General features: G+C 47.3%; 1 protein-coding gene across 3 annotated transcripts in view; it reads right to left on the reverse strand.

Moving 5' to 3' along the window:
• Positions 1-25,712, reverse strand: part of ZFR (zinc finger RNA binding protein) — a 691,036-nt gene that overhangs the window by 433,248 nt on the left and 232,076 nt on the right. For all 3 annotated transcript variants that reach the window (XR_015309278.1, XM_086960497.1, XM_086960498.1), the window contains 2 exons: positions 21,320-21,513; positions 8,463-8,582 (listed from right to left, as the gene is read on the reverse strand). Coding sequence is in view for 2 of the 3 variants with exons in the window: in XM_086960497.1 (XP_086816623.1) it covers positions 8,463-8,582; positions 21,320-21,513 (314 nt within the window). In the remaining variant the exon portion in view is untranslated. The remainder of the gene's footprint in view (positions 1-8,462; positions 8,583-21,319; positions 21,514-25,712) is intronic.

Raw genomic sequence — 25,712 nt, forward strand, 5'->3', positions numbered from 1 at the left:
CTGACAGGTGGCTAGAGATGCCAATTGGGTTTCTAGTTTCAGCACAGTTTTAGGGAAGGAACACAGGCCCTGGGTACCTGGTTGGCAGGTACCTAGGGCACACTCAGTCAAAGCACATCAGCAGTTCAGAAAAAAGAGGGGGAATACCAAGGCAAGAAAGATGGCACTTTCTCACAAGGCCTGTCTGGCCCACTGCGGTACGATTAGAATCAGCATCATGTTGCTGGCTTTGCACTTGTTCAGTACCCTGTGAAGCAGTGGTATCGGTGGAAAAGCGTAGGCAAATGTCTGTGACCAACTTATCCATAGGGCATTCCCCAGGGATTGACTGCACATTCGTCTCGATGCGAAGTGTTGGCATTTTGGGGTGTTGCAAATAGGTCTATTTGCGGTGTCCCCCATTTGTTGAATATTTTCTGTAACTCCTGATGGTTGATCTCACACTCATGGGATGCGGAGGACTGCTTCCACATTGTCCTTTCCTGGGAGGTATATTGCTAGTAGGTCTATTTGTTTCGTAATAGCCCATTTCCAAATGTCCTGGGCTAGTGATGACCGTATCGCTGAGTGAATACCTCCTTGCTTGTTTATGTAAAACATTGTTGTGGTGTTGCCCGTTTGAACCTACACTCTCTTCCCGTATACGTGTTCCTGAAAGGCCTTTAACGCAAGGAAGACTGTCTTTAGTTCTAGATAGTGGATGTGTTTGACTGTGTCTTGGGGCTTCCACAATCCTCTCACTGAGGTTGTACATGTGCGCTCCCCATCCCAGCTGGGATGCGTCCGTTGTGATGGCCACTGATTGAGTTGGTTGTGTGAATGGTTTTCCCAGTTTTAGGTTTCTTGTTTCACCACACCATCTCTTGATGTATTGTTTGCGTGACAACCACGAGGTCCTCCCAGCTCCCATTAGCCTGTGACCATTATTGTTAGTCATTCCTGGAACGGTCTCATATGTAGTCGGATGAGGGGAATTACGTGTATGCAAGACTACATCATGTCCATCATTTTTCCCACCGTCCTCACTGTCAGAGCTTGCCCCTTCCAGTAGATCTGTGTCTGTTTCAGGATTGCCAGGGTCCTCTTTGTGCTTGGGAACACCTTGTCCTGTAAGGTGTTGACATCTGCTCCCAAGAAGACCTTCACCTGTTCTGGTTCTGTGGAGGATTTCCCCAGTGGATGGAGAACCCCAATCTTGACAGCGTTTGTATCGTTGCCTGAGTTTATTTGCACGAGTCGTATGAGCTTGCCTTTACCAGCCAGTCGTCGAGATACAGGTATACGTGTATCCCCTGTCTCCTCAAGTGTGCCGCCACTGTTGCCAGGCATTTTGTGAACACCCTTGGTGCTGATTTCATACCGAAGGCTAGCACTGTTAACTGGTAGTGTGTATCCTTTACCATGAACCTTAGTAAGTGTTTGCGTTTTCTGTTGAATGGTATGTGCAGGTACACCTCCTTTAGATCTATTGTTGTCATGTAATCCCCTTTTTGTATCTGGGGAATTACTTCTTGTAGAGCTGTCATTTTGAATTTTTGCGTAATTATGCACTTGTGTAGGTACCTTAAGTCCATGATAGGACGTAGCGTCTCGTCCACCTTTGGTACGAGAAAGTAAGTAGAGTAGACCCCCTTCTTTGTCTGATGTGCTGGTACCCTTTCTATGGTTCGTTTATCTAGAAGTTCCTTTGTTTCCTGTAACAATTGTGATAGTTCTCTTCTTGAGTGAATTTTTCCGTTTGGCTTTCTGTGTGTGGGGTGTCCTTGTAGTTCTAAACAATAGCCGTGTTTTATGATGTTTAGTATCCATTTGTCTATGGTAATCTCCCTTCATTACTCAAAGAAGTCTGTTATCCTGCCTTCTACTGGTGTTGCATGTTGGAGGAACTGACAAACTTTGTTTTTTTTTGTTATATGACACACCCCTGTTGATGTTGGCTGGGTGAGTGTTGAAGTTTTTGTGGAGTCACTTGGAGGTGGGCTGTTGGCCTCCTCTGGGTGTGCTACAGCGTCCTCTTGTGTGCCCACCAAAGGACTGGTCCCTAGGCTGGTATTGCCATGGCTGCTGTTGCTGTCCCGGCTGTTGACCCTGGTATCCCCCTTGGAAGCCTTGGTTGAAGGATTGGTGCGATGTGGATGGTTGGTAGTAGAGCGCTCTACAAAACCCTTCAACTTCAACAACCAAACAGTTTCTTGGTTGTTACCCTTGCCTGCTGGCCTTCTTTGAGGTACTCCCCTTCTCATCCCCCTGAATTGCAGAGCTCCCATTGACCTTGCAGTCTTATTTTCCTTTTTCAGTTGGTTTAACTTTTCGTCGATTGTGCTGCCGAACAGTTGTTCACCATTAAAGGGTGTGCTGAGGATGTTACTTTGCACTTCGGCTTTGAAGCACTTGCCAGGGTAGTGAGATCTTATGGGTTTGAGGTGCTGTCGTATGCAGACGACACTCAAATCATGGTCTCCCTTCCACAGTCTGTGAATGACTCTGCCCAGAATTTTAGAACTTGCATGGAGGCAGTATCCCAATGGATGACCCAGAACTTTTTAAAACTTAACGGAGAGAAGACTGAGGTCTTGATTTTCAGGGGTAGTCAAGACACTTGGTCAAACAACTGGTGGCAGGCCTCCCTTGGGGATTGTCCCCTTCCCTCCTACTCCGCTAGGAATCTGGGGGTCCTGATAGATACCTCTCTTTCCTTTGACCGTCAGGTCAGTAGGACTGTGTCCACCTGTTGTGGTATTATTAGGATCCTCAGAAAGATTGCATCTTATCTTTCTCCTGATGCTCGGAAGCAAGCCACAGTGGCTCTCGTCTCCTCGAGATGGGATTATTGCAATGCTCTGTATGTGGGGATAAACAAGAGCCTTGTTCATCGCCTACAGATGGTGCAGAATGCCACGGACAGGTTGGTCCTTAATCTCCCTAGGCTTTCCTCTGTAACCCTGGCCAGGAAAAACCTTCATTGGCTGCCCGTCCAGTCTAGTATTTCTTTTAAGCTTCTTTGCCTTGCCCATGGGGCTATTTATGGCTTTGGATCAGAGGGCATTAGGTCCCTCCTTCATCCTCACTTCCCCAGTAGAGTCCTCCGCTCATCTTCTAAAAATCTCCTCCTGGTCCCTAGATTTGAAAAAGCAAGATGGGGAGGTAGAGCTTTCTACACCCTGGTACCTAAGCTCTGGAACTCCTTCCCCCAGAACTGGTAGGAAAACCCTCTCTGGCACTTTTTTGCAAAGAACTGAAAACTTGGTTCTTTGTAGAGGCCTACTCATAGACTTGCATCCGGTGAACTGAGACTATCTGTCCTGTTTGGTGCCTTGATGGCTAAGTTGCGCGGTATAAGTTTCCCCTCACTCAAGCCAGAGATACAGAGCAAGACATGTCTTCTCTCCATTACCCCTATCATCATTTGTCTACTTGATGTTTCCGCTGCGTCGAGAGGATTTCAAACATGTATTAGCCATGTTTTTCCCCTCCTCTACCAGGTGGCTGACCTTCTTCTGGTATTGGAGGGTAGGTGCTTGAGTAGTTCTCCGACCTCCTCCCAGTGTTGATACGCGTGTCTATTGATGAGGGCATTGGATTTTGCGATACGCCACTGTATTGCCGCACTCCTTTCCATCTTCCTCCCTGCCAGGTCCATCCTCTTGCTTTCCTTGTCAGGAGGTGGTCCTGTATTTGTGGGGATGTTGGCTCTCTTTATGGCTGTGGCTGCGATAATGGAGTCAGGTGGTATTGACCCCCTGATGTACATGGGGTCTTGTGATGAGTGTTTGTATTTCTTCTCACACCTTGGGGTGACAGATCTGCATATAGCTGGTTCTTTGAACACCTCCCTTCCCTGGTCCAGCACACTAGAAAGCATTGGCAAGAACTGGCTCCTTGTCTGTGTTGGCAAAAGTGTTTCCAGCAGTAAACATGCCAGAGGATTTTTCTCCTCCAGCTTCACCTTGTATGTCTCTGCCGCCTTCTTTATGACTTGGTTGCACATTCCAATGTCGTCTCGTGGCGAAGGCCTCGAAGGGTAAGACTCTTCGCCCTCCTCCAGCAATTCAACGTTGAGATCCTGCCACGGAAGATCTGGAGGTCTGGTACGATACTTCTTCCTCCTCGCCGTAGTAATACAGGTCTTCTTCTACCTGCTCTTCGGCGGGTTCTGGAGTGTTCGGCGGCTGGAGTTCCTCCACGCCGCTCTCGGCTTCGACCTAGAGCACGGGTTTCGATGGGATCATGTACCGGCTCATTTTGTCGAAATCCTTTTTTCTCTGGAGAATACGCGCCATTTGGCCTCGAGTCGTCTCCTTTTCCTGTCCATCTCGGACGCTTGTTCGGCATCGAGATTCTCCGGCCTCCGTTTCGCCGTCGTCGACTATGTTGCGGTTGTGGGCTTGGATGATGGGCCTTGTTTTGGGATGCTTGCCTCCATTTCGAGTGTTCCTTTTCTGGAACAGCTTTCGATGGCTTTGCCTTTTCCAGGCTTTTCGCCGGCTGGGAGTCCTTAGCCAAGGATCCGCTGGGCTGTTTATCTTTGGGTGCGGCTGCTAGCATTGAGGACTTAGACGGCAGTGCCCCTTTTTGGGAGGATATGGACTCACTTCTTCGAGTGTCCGTCGAGGGTCTAGGGGTCGACGACTCTAACCTACTTCCTGTTTTCAACCTCGATGTCCGTCGAGTCTTCTGGCCCTTCGTCGATGTTATCGTCTTCTTCACAGGAGAGGCCCAAGTCTCGAAGCGATGGAGGTGATCCTTGTCCCTGCAGGCGTGCTTCGCCATGCGCTGTCTCTCTCTCACCCTAAGCATCTTAGGCGTGAAAACCGCGCGGCGTTGCAGACCACGCTTCGGTGGTCGATCTGAAGGCAGAGGTAGCAGACTGGATGCTGGTCCTTCTGCGCGTACTTGTGTCTGCAGTTTCACAAAATTTGAATGGTGTCTTGTCCATTACGGTGCTCAGGGGGCCCCCTGTGAGCGCTTAGTCCGTGGCATGTCGAAGGATTGGTTCTTATCCCTTACCCTGGTTAGTTGACTGGTCACTAAGTTTTCCTGGTGATTTTCCTAGGTTTATCCAGTGATACTGCCTCAAAAGTTCTGGAGCTCCTTCGTTGACGATCCAGACCAAACGGCGGAAAAAAGAATCTGAAGATGGAGACCACAGGAGGGAATTCCACTGGAAGCGCGCCGACGTCACAGAGGACAAGTTCCGTTCTTTGAAAGGGACCTCTTCGATGGCCTCTTTGAGGAGGAGTTCTTGAGCTTCCTTTAGGAGCAGTCGCAGCTCTGTTCCAGAGTGCTCTCTTCTCTTTGGCTTTCTATTTGGTGGATTCTTTAGCAGCTCTATGCAGTATCCGAACTGCATGATGTTCAGTATCCACTTGTCTGTGGTGATTTTTCTCCACTCCTGGAGGAAAAATCTTAGTCTGCCTCCTACTGGAGTTACGTGTTCTTTTGTGTCTTGTCCGTGTAGCCCTCTCCTCCTTGTTTTTCCGTGCTCTTCCCCCGGAGGGTTCGAGTGGGTGAGCACCTTTTCTCGAGTGCAGTCACTTAGAGGGGGGTTGTTCACCGCCTCTCCTTCTCTGTCCTCGTCAGTTTCCTCTTGATCGAAAGGACTGGCCCCTGCTCTGGTAGTTCCAGTTTTGCCTCTGCTGGCCCTGGTGACCCTGGTTGTCACTGTTGTCCCTGGTGGAAAGCCTGGTGTGAATCTCCTCGCTGGTTTCCACCTCTGCCGTTCGGCCTCCGCGTAGGAGTGCCCCTTCTCATCCCCCTGAATTGCAGGGCCCCCATGGACCTTGCCGTCTCGTTGTCCTTTTTTAGTTGTGTGAGTTTCTCATCAACTGGGGCTCCGAACAGTGTTTCACCATTGAAGGGTGTGCTCAGGATGTTGTTCTGAACCTCAGCTTTGAAGCCTGAGATCCTGAGCCAGGCTTGCCTTCTCTCTGTGATGCCTATCAGTCTACTGGATGTTTCAGCCCCATCCAAGGCTGTTTTCAGGCACGAGTTAGCAATGCTTTTCCCCTCTTCCACAAGGTGTGATGCCCTCTCACGGTATTGCTCCGGGAGGTGCTTGAGCAATTTCCCCATCTTATTCCAATGTTGGTATTGATGTCTGTTCAGGAGGGCGTTTGAGTTCGCCATACGCCAGTGCGTTGCAACGTTTCTCTCTATTTTCCTGCCCGTTAGGTCCATCCTCCTGCTTTTCTTGTCAGGTGGAGGCCCAGATGTTGTTGGGACGTTGGCCCTTCTTCTGGCCGTCGCAGCGATTATTGAATCTGCTGTGACGGACCCCTTGATGTAAGCAGGGTCCTGGGAGGAGAATTCGTATTTCTTTTCCGTCCTCGGCGTTACTGATCTGCATGTAGCCAGGTCCTTGAAGGCTTCCTTCTCCTGGTCTGTGATACTTTTCAGCATGGGCAGGAATTGGCTTCTTGTCTGTGTGGGGAGCAATGTTTCCAGCAGGAAATCTGCTTTTGGCTTCTCCTCCTCTAAGCTTAACCCCATAAGCTGCTGCTGCCTTCCTGACGACCTCGTTGTATGCCCCGATGTCATCCGGTGGCGAAGGCCTCGAAGGGTATGTCTCCACAGCCTCCTCCGGGTTTTCGTCCTCGATGTCCTGCCAATCCTGGTCTTGGGCCGTTGAGGAACCTGAGCCGTAGCTTGACTGCTGATCCCCGTAATCACCTTCTGTATAATAGAGGTCCTCTTCCTCCTCGTGCTCCGGAGTTTTCGGCGGCTCTTCGACGTCAAACTCCTCGTGTTCTTGCGCCTCAGCGGCGGACGTTGCCGGCCTCGAGGTGATCTTGTAACTTCTCATTCTTTCGTCGAAGTCTTTCTTTCTCTGGAGGATGTTCTCCATTTCGGCCTCGAGCCTTCTTTTCTTTCTCAGCATCTCCGCGGCCTGGTTGTCGTCGAGCGTTTCGGCTGCGTTGTCGACGTCGAAGCCTTCTTCAGCTCCTTTTCCTTCGAAGTCGAAGACCCTTTCTCGGGGGCTTGCTTCGACGACCTTTGCTTTTCGCCGGTCTTCGGCCTCCGGGAGTCCTTCTCGAAGGATCCGCTGGGCTCTTTTTCGGAGGATGCAGCTTCGGCCGTCGAAGTTTTCGGCGCCGGTGCTCCTTTCGAGGCTTTGGACTCTGCCTTTCGAGAGTCTGCCTCTGGCTTTCGAGGCCCTGTGGGAGTTTTCGGGGTCGTAGACTCTCCTAACTTGTCAGGCGTTTTCTTATCGGTCTCTGCGACCCTGAAGTCATCTGGACCTTCGGCGATGTTGTCCTCGTCGTCGGAGAGGCCCAGTTCGTAAAGCGTCGGGGCCTGGCCCTTGCCCTGCATCGTGTGTTGAGCTATCCTCTGCTTCTCTCGAACTCGGAGTGTCTTCGGCTTGAAGACGGAGCAGGCGTTGCAGTCTCTGCTCTCGTGGTCGATAGGCAGGCAGAGGTGCAGACCGGGTGCTGGTCCTTCTGCGCGAACTTGTGGTGGCAGTTTTTATAAAGCTTAAATGGAGTCTAGTACATCCCTGCGCTCAAGGGGCCCCCTGTGAGCATTCCTCCAAGGACGTCGAAGATCTCGATATTCTTCTCTTTCTTCGTCGTCTCCACTCTGATGGTCTTCTCCCAATCTTTTCCGGTCTTTACCGTCGAATAGTAGTTGTATTTCTTCCTTTTTCCCTCCAAAACTTCTGGAGCTTCACGCGACGATCCAGACCCAAAGGCGGAAAAAAGAATCTGAAGATGGCGCCCAAGGGTGGTAGCTTCCGCCGGAAGCATGCCGACGTCACCGAAGGTACACCAAATGGTGGGACGTCTACGCCCACCTGGGCTACAAAAAAAAAAAAAACAGACTACGATTCCGGACCCAACCACCAAATTGCGGAATATGCCCAACCACCAGATTGCGGAATATGCACAGCATAGTGAATCCAGAAAGATTCACGCTGCAAAATTTGAATTGTGTCTTGTCCATTATGGTGCTCAGGGGCCCCCCTGTGAGCGCTTAGTCCGTGGCATGTCGAAGGATTAGTTCTCCCTTATCCCGGTTACTTGACTGGTCACTAAGTTTTCCTGGTGATTTTCCTAGGTTTATCCAGTGATACTGCCTCAAAAGTTCTGGAGCTCCATCGTTGACGATCCAGACCCAACGGCGGAAAAAAGAATCTGAAGATGGAGACCACAGGAGGGAGTTCCCACTGGAAGCGCGCCGACGTCACAGAGGACACCAAATGGTGGTACGTCGACACCCACCATACCTGGGCCGAAGGGAAAAAAAAGGAAAATACGACAATTTCGGACCCAACCACGAGATGGCGGAATAATGTACAGCATAGTGAATCCAGAAAGATTCATGCTGAAAAACTAGTGTTTAAAGTACATTTTTTAAAACACATACAAATTAACTAGTACCAAGTAAGACATTCTTTAGCCATTTAACATGATTTCAGAAAAATACAGAAGATGCAAAGCTATTAGTTTAATGTAGAAACATACTTTATATTGGAGCCTGTGCCTTCTTCCTTTGAGATGCATCTCCTTGGCGTTTGGATCATTGAAGCTGCATTCACATAGCTTGCAGTGAAAACGAATCACCTTTCCTTCATCATTTCGAACCTGGAATACAAAGACATGATACTTATACCATAAAGCTCAGGGATGCCATATACCATGCACCGTAAAGCCAACTGCAGGAAGATGGCTCTGTATATACTATACCAAAAAGAGGTATAGTGTGTACAGAGTCCAATGAGTCCCTAAAGGTATGACAGAAGTTAAAGTAGATAATAGCTTACTCTCGATTTAGTGGTAGCTGGGCGGAGAAGTTTTATTGTACGGGAGTGTGATTGCCTTTCATGTACATACACATACAAGGCATTAACATACACGCAATCACTGGCTCCAGCGCAATGTTTGGAAAAATATTACTTTTGTTACTTTTATTTCTAGGAAACAAGGTGAACTCTGTTACAGGTAAGTAGACTTATGAAATACTTTCAGATTACTGGCAAGAGCTTTGTATAGCATCAAACAATACTTTACATGTGCTTTTTTAGTACAGAAAAAGATACTTTGAATTCAGGATCACACTTAATACACACAATACAGTGAGAGACCAATGCAATCCTATGGGGAAAAGACAGGTGAGTAACTTACAGGTAAGTAAACTGTTTTGAGATTCAATCTCCAAGGGTTTTGGTCAACACTGGGCTAGGGTCGGACCAAGGACGGTTCTGCTCCACCAACAGCACTGGGCGGGTTGGGTGCAGAGGTCACTGGCCCCATGTTATCCTTTGGAGGCTGGGGGCACCTCGAAGAGGCACCGGTTACAGATAAGTAACTGCAGTTTAGGGACACAGGCCATGGGGCTTAAGGTCAGCATTACAGGACCCACCAAGTAGCACTGAGACTGCACCACCAGCGGCACAGGGGACGCCAGGAGCAGAGTGCAAAGGCAACATCGGGGGGCCCCCGTTGAAACCAATGGAGATACCCGGTTGGGGAAAACGCCTGCTGCAGACTCGGTTACGCTGTTAGGGAGGCTGTTCGTACAGATCCCACGACTGGACGGTGGCGTGGCTTGCAGGGGGTGATGCCCAGACACAGTCTGTTGGGCACTCCTAGGCCTGGGGTCTGCGGGTGGATGGGGGTCTTTGGGCGTCCAGTATTTCTCACCAGATCCGGTTTCGGTTGGGGGAACCCTTCAGGTGAGGCTGTAGGCTTCGGGCGGGAGGTCAGGGGAGGCAATCCACGCTGGATCCCAGGTCAGGATTGCTGGGGAGACTTCACTGGGTTGGTGCGTCACCTAGACTTGAACCGTGGGCTGGGCGTCGGGTGCAGAGTGGTTCAAGTGTCACAAATTCGCCTGGATCTGGAGTTGGTTTTTGCTGGACAAATCCGGGGAGACGAGTCTTTGGTAAAGACAGCTCAGGTCCACAGGGTTTTTGGAGAAGGGTCGCTGGAGGAGGAGACAGGCCAGTAGGACTAGGGTCAAAGTCTTCTTCTCCACTGCTGCACAGTTCTTCAGGCCTTCTTCGTGAGTCGTCTAATATGAGGATCAAGGCTCAGGCGAGCCCATAAATACTTAAATTAAGGGCATTACCGAGGTCGGGCAGTAGCCAATGGCTACTGTCCCTTAGGGTGACTACACCCTTTGGGTGAGCCCTCCCTTTGGGGAGAGTGGCACATCCCTATTCCTATTGGGCCTCATTCTCCAATTCGAAATGGAGAATTTCTAAGAGAGGGGTTCACCTCTGCTTCCGACAACCACAGGGGTGTGTCAGGCTAAGGTGGACACTCCTACTCTGCTGATTATTTTTCCCGCCTGTCCTGCCGCCAAAAGTGGGGCTTGGAAGGGGGCGGGGTTATTCTGCTTAGAGGTTTTCGGTAAAGCCATCATAGCGCTATGGAGTTTGTGTTGACAAAATGGCTTCACTGCACTTAACATGTCAGTGAATGGCACTGACACTGTAGGGAAATATTGCTTATGCAACTATGCCGTCAGCTTTGGTATGGTGCACTATGCCTCAGGGCTGTGAGGCCTGCTAGAGGGGGACTTATCCATGGTGGTTGTCATGGAACACAGGGGTGCGTGTCATGTCGACTCTTCAGCTTGGTCTGGACCAAAACAGGCAGCCTGCAATGGCAGTGTGTGGGTGTATGTAAGAAACTGTCGCTATATATATATATATATATATACACTGCAGACCAAACGTGAGGTACAGTGTGTATAGAGTCCAAGGGTCTCCAGAGGTTTGGCAGAGGCTAAAGTTAGCCAGAAACTTACTCTCTAAAGTGGTAGCTTGGCTGAGTAGTAAGGCAGTATCAGAGGACCGTGTTAAGCATTCGATGTACACACTCAGCAAATGGCACACTCAAGAACTGAACTCTATGCCAATTGTTTTGCATAAAAAAATATACTGTATTATTTCTAGAACCAAGCAAGCCTGGTACAGGTAAGCATAAAAATACTTTTCAGTAGTAAATTACTTGTATGAACACAGTTCAAAATTACAGTGCAACTTGTACTGGTTTTGGTTACAGTTTTAAGTAAGCAGTTTGCAATACATTGCAGGTATAGTACATACAATTGAATGGGCTTTTTAACTAAAATGCAGTTAATTACATTTCAGATTACTTTTGCTAACACAGGACTGAAGCCTAGATTCAGCTCTGGGACATTTCCTGAAAACAGGTGAGTAAATGCGTTTTGGTTAAAGGTAAGATTTTTAAAGAATATTATTGCATTTCAAAAGTTGACACTAAAAACATTTTCACATAGAACCACCAATGTGATCCTATGGGAGGAAATTCAATTAGCAGTTAAGTTATGTTATCGATACGTTTTTGTTACTCAGTGCTGGATCCTGGATTCAGCACGGGGACATTTCCTGAAAAAAGTTGAAAGATAGGTTTTGGTTATTGAGCTGATTTTTAAGGAATATTTGTAGTTTTCAAAAGTCGACACTTAGAAACTTTTTGGGAGAAAAAGTATCAATGTTATCCCATGAGGAAAAATTAGTTATCGGTTTCAAGTTAAGTAATTGGTCTTTTGAGTTAGGGTTCTGGGGTTAGACTCAGGGTCAGTGATGCACTGTTGTTGCACCCTCAGCAGCACTCGGGCGGTTGGGTGCAGAGTGTTGAGACCCAATGTTATCCGATGGAGGATAGGGGGGCTCCGGTTGTGGCGGCTGGCAAGCAGGCCACAGGGTTGTGGGAGCAAAGCTCCTAGGGTTAAGCTCAGGGCAAGTTGGGGACCAGGTTTGCACCAAAGGTGTACCCTAAGCCGCGCTAGGGCAGCCGGGAGCTGTTTTGAGGTCGGGTGCCCTGTTGTTTTCAATGGAGATTCTCCAGGACAAAAACACTGCAGGCTCGTGGACGAGGATCTTTCAGGAGCGACCACCACTTTGAGGGGTAAGTTGGGATGTTGAGGGATGGTTTGGCACGGTTAGGCACCGCTGCGTTGGGCACCCAAGGCCGTGGGGCGTCGGGTTCTGGGGTGCCTTTGGACGTCGGATTTTCTTACCCACTCTGGTCGCAGCCGGGGGGTCCTCTGGATTGAGGCTGCAGGCGTCTTCTGGAGGCAGGTCGGGGGTCGCCGGATCTTGGTTTGAGGTCGCCGGGGGGAGCTCCTTGTGGGGTTTGCTCACTCAAACACTGGCCGGGCTCAGCAGGTGCAGTGTGTGCTGGATTTGGGGTTCCTGGCTGGTACCAGAAGCAGCAGTTTAAACACGTCCGGTGTTCACGGGAGAAACAGCTTGGAAAGTGAATGCAGGCAGGTCCTCCAGGGTTTTTGAGGTTGCTGGCCGCTGGACACGTCGGTATTTCGCAAGAGCAGGTTCAAGGGGAGACAGGCCTGTAGGGCTGGGGCCAAGTCAGTGGGCGTCGTCCTCTTGTTAGCTCTGAAACACTTTCTCGTCCTTCTTTTCTTGTTGTTGCTGGATCTGAGGAAGGAAGGTTCAGGGTGTCCCTAATTACTAAATTTAGGGGCGTTACATGTAGGTAAAGGTCAGGGACAAATGGGTCCCTTCCCTGGGGTTGGTACACCACCTATTCTGCCACTCTCCAGTGGGAGGGGGGCAGGAGCCTGTCCCTGGTTGGCTGGGTCCCCCCATCCTCAAGATGGCGGGACTAGAGGTTGTACTTCACCTCGCCTCCATCACCTTAGGTGTGGAGTTGGCAGAGGTGGGCACACCTCTCTTCCTCACTTTGTTTTTCCCGCCGGGTCTCCCGCCCAAAGTGGGGGTAGAACCAGTGGGGACCAGTTGCTGAGTACAGCAAGTGGTCTGGAGAGGCTCACAAAGGCGGTATGCCTTTGAAGCTTCTCCTTCGTGAACCTTGCCCATCCTGGGGGAGGATGCTTGGCACCTCGTCCCAGGATGTGCATTGTTTCAGGCACCCGAGAGCAGCAAGCTCTCGACCCAATGATCCAGAAACATGTCTGGTGGTGGCTGCCACTGAGTCAGGTCACTGGGAGTTGGTAGAGTTTCAGGGGGCATCTCTAAGATGCCCTCTGTCGCGCATTTTATATTAATTCCCACACTAGCATCAGTGTGGGTTTAATGTGCTGAGAAGTTTGATACCAATAGGAATGTCAGCAGCCCTACATGACAAGAACAGATGCATACTGGTAAGTAGCATTTTCCGTTCGAGGCATGTGGGCTGCTGAATTCATATCTTAGCATAGACTGTATAGCAGTTTCTCGTCTAGCGGTGGTTGCCCGTACCAGTTGCAGTGGTTTGAAAAAGAGTTTTATGGACAGCCTGGCCTACAGCAGCTTGTTGTTAGCTTGCACATCAACACAGTAGTGTTTAGTGAAAGTGTGTATGGTAGACCATGTAGCTGCCCTACATATGTCTTCTAGGGGAATATTTCCTAGGAAAGCCATGAATGCCCCCATTTAGCGCGTTAAGTGGGCTTTTGGGGGAACTGTTAAAGTGCGCTTTGCCTTTTGATAGCATATTTGAATGCATTTAACTATCCATCTGGCTATTCCAGTCTTAGAAATGGGATTACCCTTATGTTGTGGTGAAAAGGCAACAAATAGTTGCTTTGTCTTTCTGAATGATTTTGTTCTGTCAACGTAATATAGCAGAGCTCTTTTAACGTCTAGTGTGTGTAGAGTTCTTTCAGCTACTGACTGCAGGGGTTGAAAGAAAACTGGCGACTCTATAGACTGATTGATGTGGAAAGTGGAGATAACTTTTGGTATAAATTTAGGGTTTGTACGAAGCACTACCTTATTGTGGTGATTTGCATGAAAGGTTCCTGAATGGTTAGTGCCTGGAGCTCACTCACTCACCTGAGGGAGGTAATGGCAATTAAAAATGCCACCTTCCAGGTTAAGAATTGTAGTTCACATGAATGAAGTGGTTCAAAGGGTGGTTCCATGAGTCTGGTAAGTACTATGTTTAAGTTCCAAACTGGCGAAGGTGGATGCTTTGGAGGGATAATTCTTTAAAGTACTTCCATAAAAGCTTTGATAGGTGGTATTCTGAACAGGGACACATGTTGTCTGTTTTGAAGATATGCTGCTACAGCAGCAAGGTGTAGCCTTATGGATGAGTACGCTAGATTACATCTTTGAAGATGTAGCAGGTAACCGATTATCTTTTGTATTGAGGCATCTAATGGATTGATTTGGTTATTATTGCAATAAATTACTGATCTTTTCCATTTAGCTGCATAGCATGCTCTGGTAGTGGGGCGCCTTACTTGATTCCATGATAATGTTCATGCAGTCTGGAGGCAAGTTAACATATCCGAACTCCAAGACCTCAGGAGCCAGATCGCTAGGTTCATCTGATTGGGATCTGGGTGCCTGATTTCTCCACGGTTCTGTGTTAGCAATTGTGGCGAAAGGCGCAGCCTTTGGTGAGGAACTACTGAGAGTTCTAGGAGCGTCGTGTACCATGGCTGTCTTGCCCATGTGGGAGCAACCAGGATCGTTTTGAGTGACTGTTGCCTTAGTTTGCGTGCCACTAATGGAATCAGTGGGGTTGGTGGAAAAGCGTACGCAAATCTGCCTTGACCAGTTAATGCACAGCATAGTGAATCCAGAAAGATTCACACTGCAAAATTGTGTTATTCTTCCTCAAACTGGTGTTAAGTGGTCTGGGAGTGTGAACAAGTCACTGTTCTTTGGCAGTGGAGGCTCTGGTGTTATTACCACCACGTCCTCTTCCCTATTGGTCCCTGCCCTTTGCCCTACCTGTAACGCCCCTAAATTCAGTATTTAGGGGCTCCCTGAACCTTCCTTCCTAAGATCCCGATAAGAAAAGAAGAAATAAAATCAAGAGGAAGAAGGCCCGCCGTGCAGCTGCTAACAGGACAACAACTGACTTGGCCCCAGCCCTACCGGCCTGTCGATCCTGGAACCTGTTCCTGCCTAATCCTGTGGACAGCAACCTTGCGACACCCAGAGGACCTGCCTGCCTTGACCCTCTTAAAGTGAAACCTTTTGCTGACTGAGTGTGTACAACAAATGCTTTACATTGTCCTCTGGTACTGCCTTACTGCTCGACCAAGCTACCACTTTAGAGAGTAAGGTCACACCTGGCTTTAACCTCCGTTATACCTCTGGGGTTTGTGGACTCTATATATACTGGACCAGAATAAGGTACAATGTGTATAGAGTCAATTTCTCACAGACTTCACTTTTTTCTGCACCAAGACACACAGCCTGCAAAGGCAGTGTGTTAGTGTCAGGGTACAGGACCTCGAAGGGTGGCACAATAAGTGCTGCAGCCCTTAGAGGCCTTGTCTGGTCACAGTGCAATGGTAGCATTTACCAGGGGCTGACCTGTGGCCAGAGATGGCAATTGGGTTTAGGCTTCAATGCAGTGTTAGGGGAAGAACATAGGTCAAGGGTACCTGATCGGCAGGAGCCCAGGGCACACTCAGTCAAAGCATATCAACAATTCAGCAAAATGTGGGGTAAATCATGCAGAAAGAGGCCACTTTCTCACAGTGGGTGTCAAGGTGAAGGGTGTGTCTCGGAGGGTGGCATAATACATGCTGCAGCCCACAGAACCCCTCTCCGGTCACAAGACCCTCGGTACCAGGGATAACTTTTATAAGGGACTTACATGTGGCCCAGAGGTGTGCCAATTGTGGAAACAAAGGTACAGTTTTGGGAAAGAGCACAGGTGCTGGGGCCTGGTTAGCAGGGTCTCAGCACACACCCAAGATGGCATCAGGTACAAAATGTTAGGGGGGACAGATGCAAAAAGGGGCACTTTCCTACACATGATAATGCCTAGGATCATGGTGTGTAGATGCCTATATGTTTTAGTACCATATATAAATATAACATGCACATCAACCTCTTGCTCTCAGTGCTAGGAGCGAAGCCTGAAGACAAGATACAAGCATCTCTTATGCAGGACACCAAAACAAATAAACAGACTATTCGGTGTAGCAGGCTCTCAAACTGAAATGCTGTATACCCTATATACACGGTACAATACAATATCCAGTAATTTCCAGAGTGAAATGCGCTTCTGTAAGAAAGTGGCTCTATATATACTAGACCAAAGTAAGGTACAGTGTATATAGAGTCCCCAATCCCCAGAGGTATAACAGAGGCTAAAGTCAGATCTGACCTTACTCAAGTCAAGTCAATTGAGCTTTATTTCGATTTAGAATATAAATCATAAAAAGCGAAAAGCAATCATAAAACAGTACATTTCGTTTACAATGGATTCAAATAAGTACAAATAAAAAGAACAAACATAAGTTCTTGTCAGTATAAAACTCGGTTAAAAAAAAGTACTATTAATCTATGTTAAAAATACGAGCCTACTCATGTGGCTTCTCACTTTTAAATTTTAAAACCCGATTAACACTTTTAAAATTTCGCTAAAAGTTCAATAGCTGACTCGTTAATTAACAGATGATTAGCTTAAAAACACTGTCTAACCGTGCATTTCAAAAAGTTTGCGACGAGAAGTTGTCCTCTCTCCTTCCATCTGCTGCAGGTATAGGAATGCTAAACGGCATTGTCTATGTCCAGTTTGTTTTAATAGTGGGACCAACCATTTTTTTCTGATGTCATGGAAATATTTGCAGAAGAGAATTGTGTGCATCGTTGATTGTAAGGAAATATCATCACATGGACAAGGCTGGAGGACTTTGGCCCAGTTATTTCTGGTTGGGAATGAAACCAATCGGTGAAATAAGTTCAGCCTGAACATTACCAGAAGATATCTCTCGTAGCCTGAGGTGTTAAATGTAAGGTATGGCTGAATGGAGGCAGTCATTTGTATTTGTAGGATATGTGCGACTGAAGGTTTCGTTGCCTCCTTCGCTAGTCTCAGTTCCTCTAGATGGGATAAGCATTTCATTTTTAGTGCCTTTCTTGGAACTTGAGACATTGAGAGGGGGTCATGATAGTACTTCGCCCATCCTAGATCGTACAAAGACTTCTTGATATAGGACAGCCACCTAGAGTTATGGGCCTTTTCCAGTGCAAGGCAGTCTGTGAGAATAGACTGGGTGAATGTCGCTTTGTCGGACCTCCAGATTCTATGCCATAGCAGTATTGGTTCGACTTTTGCTAAGTCATTGACATGTGGCAAACCCAACTATGTGGCAAGCCATGGTGCCCGTGCTCCTCGGACCGCCAGAAGGTACTTCAGAAAGGAGTTTTCCACTTTCTGGATTTCAAATAGCGGCACATACCCCCAGAGCCCGGCTCCATAGAGGGCCACGGATAGACATTTGGATTTGTAAATCTTGAGTAATTCACAGGGAGGTCTCTTGCCTAGCTTTCTAGAGAAATTAACTAGAGCTGTTGTGGTTCTTAGAAAAAGTAATTTTCTAGTTTCTACGGCTATGTCCCATGCCAATTTGTTGTCTATCGCTACGCCCAGGTACGAGTACTTTTGTGTCGTCTCTAGTTTTTGCCCATATAAATGGATGTCCTTCATTTTTCGTTTGTGGCCTATGCCTGCACTCATGACAAAAGTTTTACTAGTGTTAATTTTCATGTTGAGCCCTGCCATGAAGGCCGAATATCTGTCCACGCTCTTCTGTAATTCTAGGGGGGTGCGGGCTAGGATGACAGCGTCATCCGCATAGAGGAGCGCTGGTATTGGCCGGCCATTCACCATAGGAAGGTCGTGGGCTCCCCTAATCATCGCCTCCTCCAGGCCGTTAGTATAAAGAGTGAAGAGAAGGGGAGCCAGGACACATCCTTGCCTAACTCCCTTTTCTATGGCGAATTCCCTTGTTAGTTCCCCCTGCACCCCATAACGAACTCTAGCTGTGGCATTAGAATAGAGTTCCCTAGAATCTTGAGCAGGTTTTGTGGGACACCCATATCACTCAAAATCCAGAGTTTCGAGTGGGACACACAGTCGAACGCGGACGATAAGTCCACATAGACCATATACATGTCTCCCCTTTTGATGTGTACATATTTATCTAATAATAGTGTCAAATTCAGAGCCTGCTCTATGGTCCCCAGCCCTTGGCGGAAACCATACTGCAGGTCCGAAATGATACTGCCATCGTCCACCCAATCCTGTAGTCGTTCAAGTATTAGTCGTCCTGCCACCTTTCCAGGATCCAGGAGTGAGAGGGGGCGGTAGCAGGTTACCGATTCCCTATCTCCTATTTTGAAGATGGGTACTAATATGGACCATGAAGGGGGGAGACCTATAGTACATGTTGCATTGAGTACTCTGGTTAAAAGTGGGGTCCAAAGGTCCGTCCGACCTTACTCTCTAAAGGGGTAGCTTGGTCGAGCATTAAGGCTGTATCAGAGGACAGTGTAACGCATTTGTTGTACACACTCAGTCAGCAAAGAGTTTCACACACTCAAGAACTGAACTCTAGGCTAATTGTTTTTATATCAAAAGATATAGTTGTTTTATTTTAGAACCAACAGGTATCAAAATATACTTTTCTCAATATGAGTGACTTTGGGTAATTACTTTGCAGACAGGCAATAGACTTGGTAAATACAATAGTTACTGGGGTTGCAATAGGCAACACAATTATAAACACAATTTAACATTGAGCTCAATGGGTTTTTCTATAAAAATGCAATTGATTACTTTCAGGATTACTTTGCTAACCACAGGACTGGATCCTGGATTCAGTCTTTCTGGACCTAAGCTGTAAACAGTTAAGTAAAAGCTTTTGATTACAGTTGTAATTTTTAAAGGATATACATTTATTTTCAAAGTTGACACTTAGAAACTTTAAAGAGAAAAGCTAGTAATGTTATCCTATGGAAGTAAATTCAAGTCACAGGTAAAGTAGGTTCTCGTTACTTTTGTAATCCAGTACTGGACTCCTAGGTCCAGCACTGGGACCTCTGCCTAAGACAGGCAAGTATTTACGTTTCAGCAGTTAGTACAATTTTTAACCACCTCGCTGCGTGCATGATTTCCCTCCTGTGCAGGGACATATTGTTAGTGGGTGTGGTCATGACGAGCTCAGCTCGTCATGAGCACACAAGCCCTGTGCTGCATGACAAGCTGAGCTCGTCGTGAGCATGGAAGGGGTTAAGGAATATTTGTAAATGGCAAAAATCGACACTTAGAAGAAATTTCAGAGAAAAAACAGTCAATTTCCTATGGAAGAAAATGCAGGTAACTGGTAAGTACAGTTAAGATTACTTTTGCGGTTCAGCACTGAACTAGAAAGTAGAGCACTGGCTTCTCTACCGATCCCAGGTGAGTATTTCGGAAATCGTTATTCGGCTGATTTTAGAGGAATATTTTAAAGTTTCGAAACTCCACACTTGGAAGAAATGTCAGTGAAAACCCGTCAATGTTAGCCTATGGAAGGAAAGTGAGTTATCGGCTTTCAGGTGAGTACTCGACTGGTGAGGTTAAGGTTCTGGGCATAAACTCAGGGGTCTCCCAGGGTCGGAAAGGGACAGTTGTTACACCGTGGATCACAAAACCTTGCGCCGAACGATCTTCCTCGCTTTGTGGGGGGGGTCGAGAGGGAGTACACCGCACCGTGGGTATATACCGTATCACAAGAAGTACTCCTTAGATGACCTAGTCTGCCTCTAATAGCATTTTGGGCTAACTAGAACGGTCTACACATCATAGATGGGTGGTATGCCCTATGTGAAGTTTTTGCGCCACTCATGCGTGGGGAAGGAAGCAATTCCTTTTGTTATTTTATTCCCCACACACACCCTAGTGGTGTCATGCTTCATCATCGGGACACTGACGCCTAGAATTCATAGGGCGATCAACCGTATTTCAGGGAGCGCTTACTGAAATAGTTTTTGGCCAGGGGGATAAAGATTAAAAAGCAAAGTCAGATCCCAGACTCAGGGGTCTCCCAGGGTCGGAAAGGTACAGTTGTTACACCCTCAGCAGCACAGGGGCAGCCGGGTGCAGAGAGAGTAGGCCCAATGCAATCCAATAGAGTGTAGGGGGCCCTTTGGTTGGTGACTGCAAGCGGGCAGGCCGCGCGGCTGCGGGAGCTGAGCTCCTGGTCACTTACTCAGGGCAAGTGGGGAAGTAGAGTAGGGTAGTAGTTGCACTTCCAGCGGCACTCTAGCAGCTGGGTGCGGGGTGCTTTTGAGCCATCGGGCGCTCAATGTTATCCAATGGGAAAGTTACAAAGTGAACAAAGGCTGCAGGCTCGGGGACGGAGATTCTTCAGGTGCGACCACCACTTCGAGAGGGGTAAGTTGGGTTCTTGGAGAAGAGGTAGGTACCCCAAAGGAGGGCACACGGGCCGAGGGGCGCCGGGTGGAGGGGTGTCTTTGGGTGTCGGGAAATCTTACCCTCGGCTGGTCGCGGTTGGAGGGGTCACTGGGTCTGAGGCTGCAGGCGTCTTCTGGGTCGTCGGGGAGGGTCTTTGGGCACTGAACTCCGGGTCCCAGTCACTGGGGGGACGTCCTCGTGGTCTTGGATCACTCTGGCAAGGGTCGGGCTCTGCGGGTGCAGAGTGGGATGGATTCACGGTTCCTGGCTGGCCCAGGGGTATGGTTGTTGGAGCAGAGCTTCTGCTCAGGGGAGTCCCAGTCTGAGAGGTTCAAGGCAGGCAGGTCCTCCGGGTTTCCAAGGTTGCTGTCCGCAGGAATCGCCGGAATTTAGCAGGGGCAGGTTCCAGGGTCTAAAGGTCGGTAGGTAAGTCAGTTGGTGTCGTCCTGTTAGCAGCTGCCCGGAGGGTCGTCTTCTTGATCTTCTTTCTGGTTTTCTTATCAGGATCCGTGGAAGGAAAGTTCAGGGTGCCCCATAATATTGAATTTAGGGCGTTACAGGTAGGGCAAGGGCCGGAACCCAGGGCACACTCAGTCAAAGCAGTGCAGCAAAAAGTGGGGGCATACCAATGCAAGAAAGATTGCACTTTCTCACAAAGTCCAATTCTGGAATACCCAATTACCAGTAATTCCACATTGAATGCTCATGCTCAGTTACCAATGAGGTCTGATTCCAAGCAACCACTGGGCACCTCTATGGATTAATCTTCAAGAAAGGCTGCCTATCGCATCTCTTTAGCTAAAGAACAAATGGTAGAATGAACAGAGCTATCACAAGGACCCTCAGAATAAGTAAATCAGAAACTAGAGACTTCTGAGCAATGGTTCAACCTAGTGATACGGCGTTGCTGAAAGTGGGCGTTTAGATCTTGCCTTCTAGAGTCTCCATTATGCATTTGTGGTGTGGACAAAGGCCTGTTTATCACTTACGGAGAGGAAAGTAACTCTGGCAGCAGTCATCTCGAAGGACCCTTTTTAAACCACCTTGATCATTAAACTCATACTCTGCAACAAATAATGCAAAAGCAAACATACCACAAAATGTACTAGAAATAAACGGACCAAACTTGATTATTAGGACTTATAACACTGAAAGGAAAGGAAATTCAGTACCTCTTCAACATAATCATGGCCCACAGGCTGCACATCACTCTGCAGAGCAGCAAGAGTTGCTTGTTGCAGTGACTCAGACACAGGGTCTGATTTAGTTTCTGCTGCCTGCACTGAAGACAGGTTAGGGATGGGTTTGACATTTGATGGCTTTACTTCCTCCATTTTATTTCCAGTAGTCTGTAGTTTGTTGCCACCTACAAAGTAGAATTAGGAGTAGTTTGAGATTCAAATTGCTGACAAGAATTGCAAGAAAGATAACTCGACTGGTCAATTACTTATTCGTTTTCCCCCCCAAAAAAACATGTAAATATGTGTAAACATAGGTACCGATCAATACCATATATAAGCATCCAGAAAGCAACACCATAATTTACGCAATTTAGAGTCAGAGTAATTTTTTGGTGTGTGCTAAACCTTCTATTATTCATCATAAAGGCATAATTGAGGTAGATTTGGGTAGTCTCTATAATGAGATTTTACAGGTGTTAAGCTGTGTTAATGCAATTTATACAGCGCACGAATACCCATGGGTGACCGGGCACTAGCTAAACCGGAACTCAAAACCAGAACACTAATTATTGAACAAAATCCTAGTTGTTAAAAAGCCATGTTTTAAATTCTTTACAGAACTGAAGCAGGGAGGGGATGGCCATGATATGAGGCGGGAGACTGTTTCAGAGTTTTGTAGTACCAGTAATAAAGCTTCTTGCACCCCAGTTTGACTTCCTAACTCTGGGGATTGTGAGTTTATTTGATCCCAAGGAGCGAAGGAGTCCGTTTGGAACCTACCACTGAAAGATGTGCCTCAGAAATTCAGGACCTGTATTGTGTAGAGCTTAATAAGTAACACAATGAGCTTTACATTTTTACAATTCTTTGCACCAGAAGTCAGTGAAGCTTCTGAATTCACTGAGAAATTGCATGGAACTTGGGCAGTTCTAGCACTAATCTGGCAGCAGCATTTTGTAATGTTTGGAGACTGCTGATGTGGTGTCTCTGAAGATTCAAGTGGAGGCTACTGCAATAGTCTAGCTTTGATAAAACTAGTACAGTGACAGCCTTTATTAAGGAATAAGGGGGATGCCGGGTTAAAAAAGATTTTTATCATCTAGAGAGTGAATGAGGCAGATGATGCTACTGCCCAAACCCCCACACCATTGTTGAACATCTTGTCGACATAGCAACCAAGATTCTTGGGTGTTGGAAGCTGGCTCTGTATATACTATACCACAGTGAGGTATAGTGTGCAGAGTCCAGTGGAACCCAATGGGTAGGCAGAGGTAAAGTAGATTGCACCTCACTCTCTATTTGTGGTAGTGTGGTCGAGCAGTAAGGCTTTATCAGAAAACAGTGTTAAGCACTTGTTGTACCCACTCATTCAGCAAATTAAGTCACACACCCAAACACTAAACTTCAGACCAATTGTTTTAGTAAAAAAAAATGTTTCGTTTTTATTTTCTAGAACCAAGCAAGCCAGGCACAGGTGAGTGATAAATACTTTACAGTAGTAATGCAGTTAGTAAATAGTTTGAATTGCAGATGTTCTTTGATTACATTAGTGTTACTGATAATGCAATGCCTTTCAGAATACAGTACATATACTTTGCATAGGAGTTTTAGTAAAATTACAGGTAAGTTACTATTGAGATTACTTTTCTTACACAGTGCAGTATGCCTGGATACTGCACTGGGACATTTCCTGAAAAAAGATAAGTAAAAGAGCTTTTGTTAGATCGTACAATTTAAAAGAATTTCTTTAGGTTTACAACTCCACACTTAGAAACTTGTCATAGAAAAACAGTCAATGTTATCCACAGAGGAAAATAGTTTTATTGGCTTAAAGGCAAATACTTTGTTGTGAGAGTTGGTGTTCTGGGGTTTGACTCAGGGTCCCCCAGGGTCAAGGATGCACTCTTGTTACACCCTGAGTGCACTAGAGCAGCTGGGCGCAGAGTGCTAAGGCCCAATGCTCTCCAAAGGGGGCCTCAGGATGGTGGCTGCTGACTAGCAGGCCACTGGGTTGTGGAAGCAAAGCTCCTGGATTTGAGTTCACGGCAAATGGGGGATTAGGCCAGCACAAAAGATGCACCCTCTGCGGAACTGGGGCAGCTGGGTGAAGAGTGCTGTTTTGGAGTAGAAAGCCTGCAGCTTTCAATGGGGAGTCTCCGGTTAGCATAAGCACTGCTAGTTTGGGGACGAGGGTCTTCTGGGTGCAACCAGAGGTAAGTTGGAATCTTGGGGGTTGGTTAGGCACCGTTGTTTGGGCCACCCAAGGCCGTGGGGCGTCAGGTGCAGGGGTGCTGTAAGAAAGTGGCTTTATATATGTACTGGACCAAAGTAAGGTAAAGTGTGTGTATAGAGTCCACAGTCCCCAGAGTTTTGGCAGAGGCTTAAGTTAGATATAACCTTACCCTCTAAAGGTATAGCTTGGTCGAGCAGTAAGGCAGTATCCGAGAACAGTGTAAAGCATTTGTTGTACACACTCAGTCAGCAAATGGTCTCACACACAAGAACTGAACACAAGGCCAATTGGTTTTTATCGAAATATATAGTTGTTTTACTTTAGAACCAACAAGGTATCAAAATAGACTTTCTCAGAATGAGTTACTTTAGTTAAATACTTTTTAAATAGGCAATAGACTTTTTGATTACAATAGATACAGTTGTTGCAATAGGCAACACAATTTCAAACAATGCAATATTGAGCTTAATGGGAATTTCTAGATAAATGCAATTAGTTACTTTATGGATTACTTTTCTAACGACAGGACTGGATCCTAGAATCAGTCCTGGGACATCTCCTGTAAACAGTTAAGTAAAAGCGTTTTGGTTACAGTAGTGATGTTTAAGGAATATTATTGTATTTTGAAAGTTGACAAACTTTTTCACATAGAATTACCAATGTTATCCTATGGGAGGAAATCACTTAGCAGGTAAGTAGTGTTACTGTTACTTTTTCTTACTCCGGGTTGGATCCTAGATCCAGCCCTGGTGCATCTCCTGTAAACAATTGAAAGAATGCGTTTAAGGCAGGCGATTTTTAAGGAATATTTGTCGTTTTTGAAAATAGACACCTAGAAACCTTTCTGGTGAAAACCATACAATGGATTCTTATGGAAGGAAATTCAAGTTACTGCCAGGGGCTCGCTGGCGGCTGGGTGCAGGGTGCTTTTGAGCAGTCGGGCGCTCAATGTTATTCGATGGAGATCTTGGGAGATGAACAAAGGCTGCAGGCTCAGGGACGGAGATTCTTCAGGAGCGACCAACACTTCGAGAGGTGAGTTGGGATCTTTGAGGATAGGTAGGCATCCAGGAGTTGGGCACAGGGGGCCGTGGGGCGTCTGGCACAGGGGGCCGTGGGGCGTCGGGCACAGGGGGCCGTGGGGCGTCGGGCACAGGGGCATCGGATACAGGGGTGTCTTGACGTCGGGAAATCTTACCCTCTGCTGGTCGCGGTTGGAGAGGTCCCTTGCTGTGAGGCTGCAGGCGTCTGAATCGTTGAGGAGGGTCCTTGGGCACTGGATTAGGTCCTCTGGGGTTTTCAAGGTTGCTGTCTGCAGGAGACGCCAGGATTGGGCAGTTTCAAGGATAAACAGGCCTATAGGGCTCGGGCCAAGTCAGTTGGTGTCGTCCGGTCGTTGTCCTGGTTCTTTCTTTTTTTTTTTTTTTAATTTTTGGAAACCTTTATTGTGCAACAGAAGCATACAGGTACGGGCCCACAACCAATCTGGCCGGCCTCGAAATCGAATGGTAGCACAAAAGGCAAAATCAAAACAGCTCAGAAGTCCCAGAGACGAGAAGCAGCAATTATCCGAAACATCACATACAGGAAGAGGGGGACCACTGAGTACAGGATAAATGAGGTTAATTTTTAAAAGTTTTAGGTAAGAAGGATCAGACGCATGCACTTTACCGAAAACACATGGCGGGCAATGATCTCAGCAGATTAGCGACAAATTAAATGGTAATCAGAGGATCATCATAAAAACACTTGAGGATAATAGCAAACATTATGGTACATACTGGTCAGTACCCGCCCCATGAACGTGGAACACCTTGACTAATGTCAGTGGTAAGACTAACAACGGAAACAATAAGCAGCGCTACACCTAGCCACCAAACTGATCCAAGAGAAGAAGGAAAGAGTAAAAAGAATCAAGAAGGAAAGGAGAGAAATAAGGCCCATAGAACTAAAACGAAACAAAAAACACCCCCAAACCCCCCACCCCGCACGCATGCAGAGGCTACGGCCTACCCCCCCCTAGCAGTGTGCCTGTCGCCCAAAAACCGAGTCCCGAAATTTAGAATCAGAGAAGGGAAAAAGGAAAGGAAAAAAGAGAATATAAAAAGAACAGTGGAGGAGGAGGACCATCAACAGATATAGTCCCGGCCG

This window comes from Lissotriton vulgaris, chromosome 3_1, assembly GCF_964263255.1.
Source record: "Lissotriton vulgaris chromosome 3_1, aLisVul1.2, whole genome shotgun sequence".
Taxonomy (NCBI): domain Eukaryota; kingdom Metazoa; phylum Chordata; class Amphibia; order Caudata; family Salamandridae; genus Lissotriton; species Lissotriton vulgaris.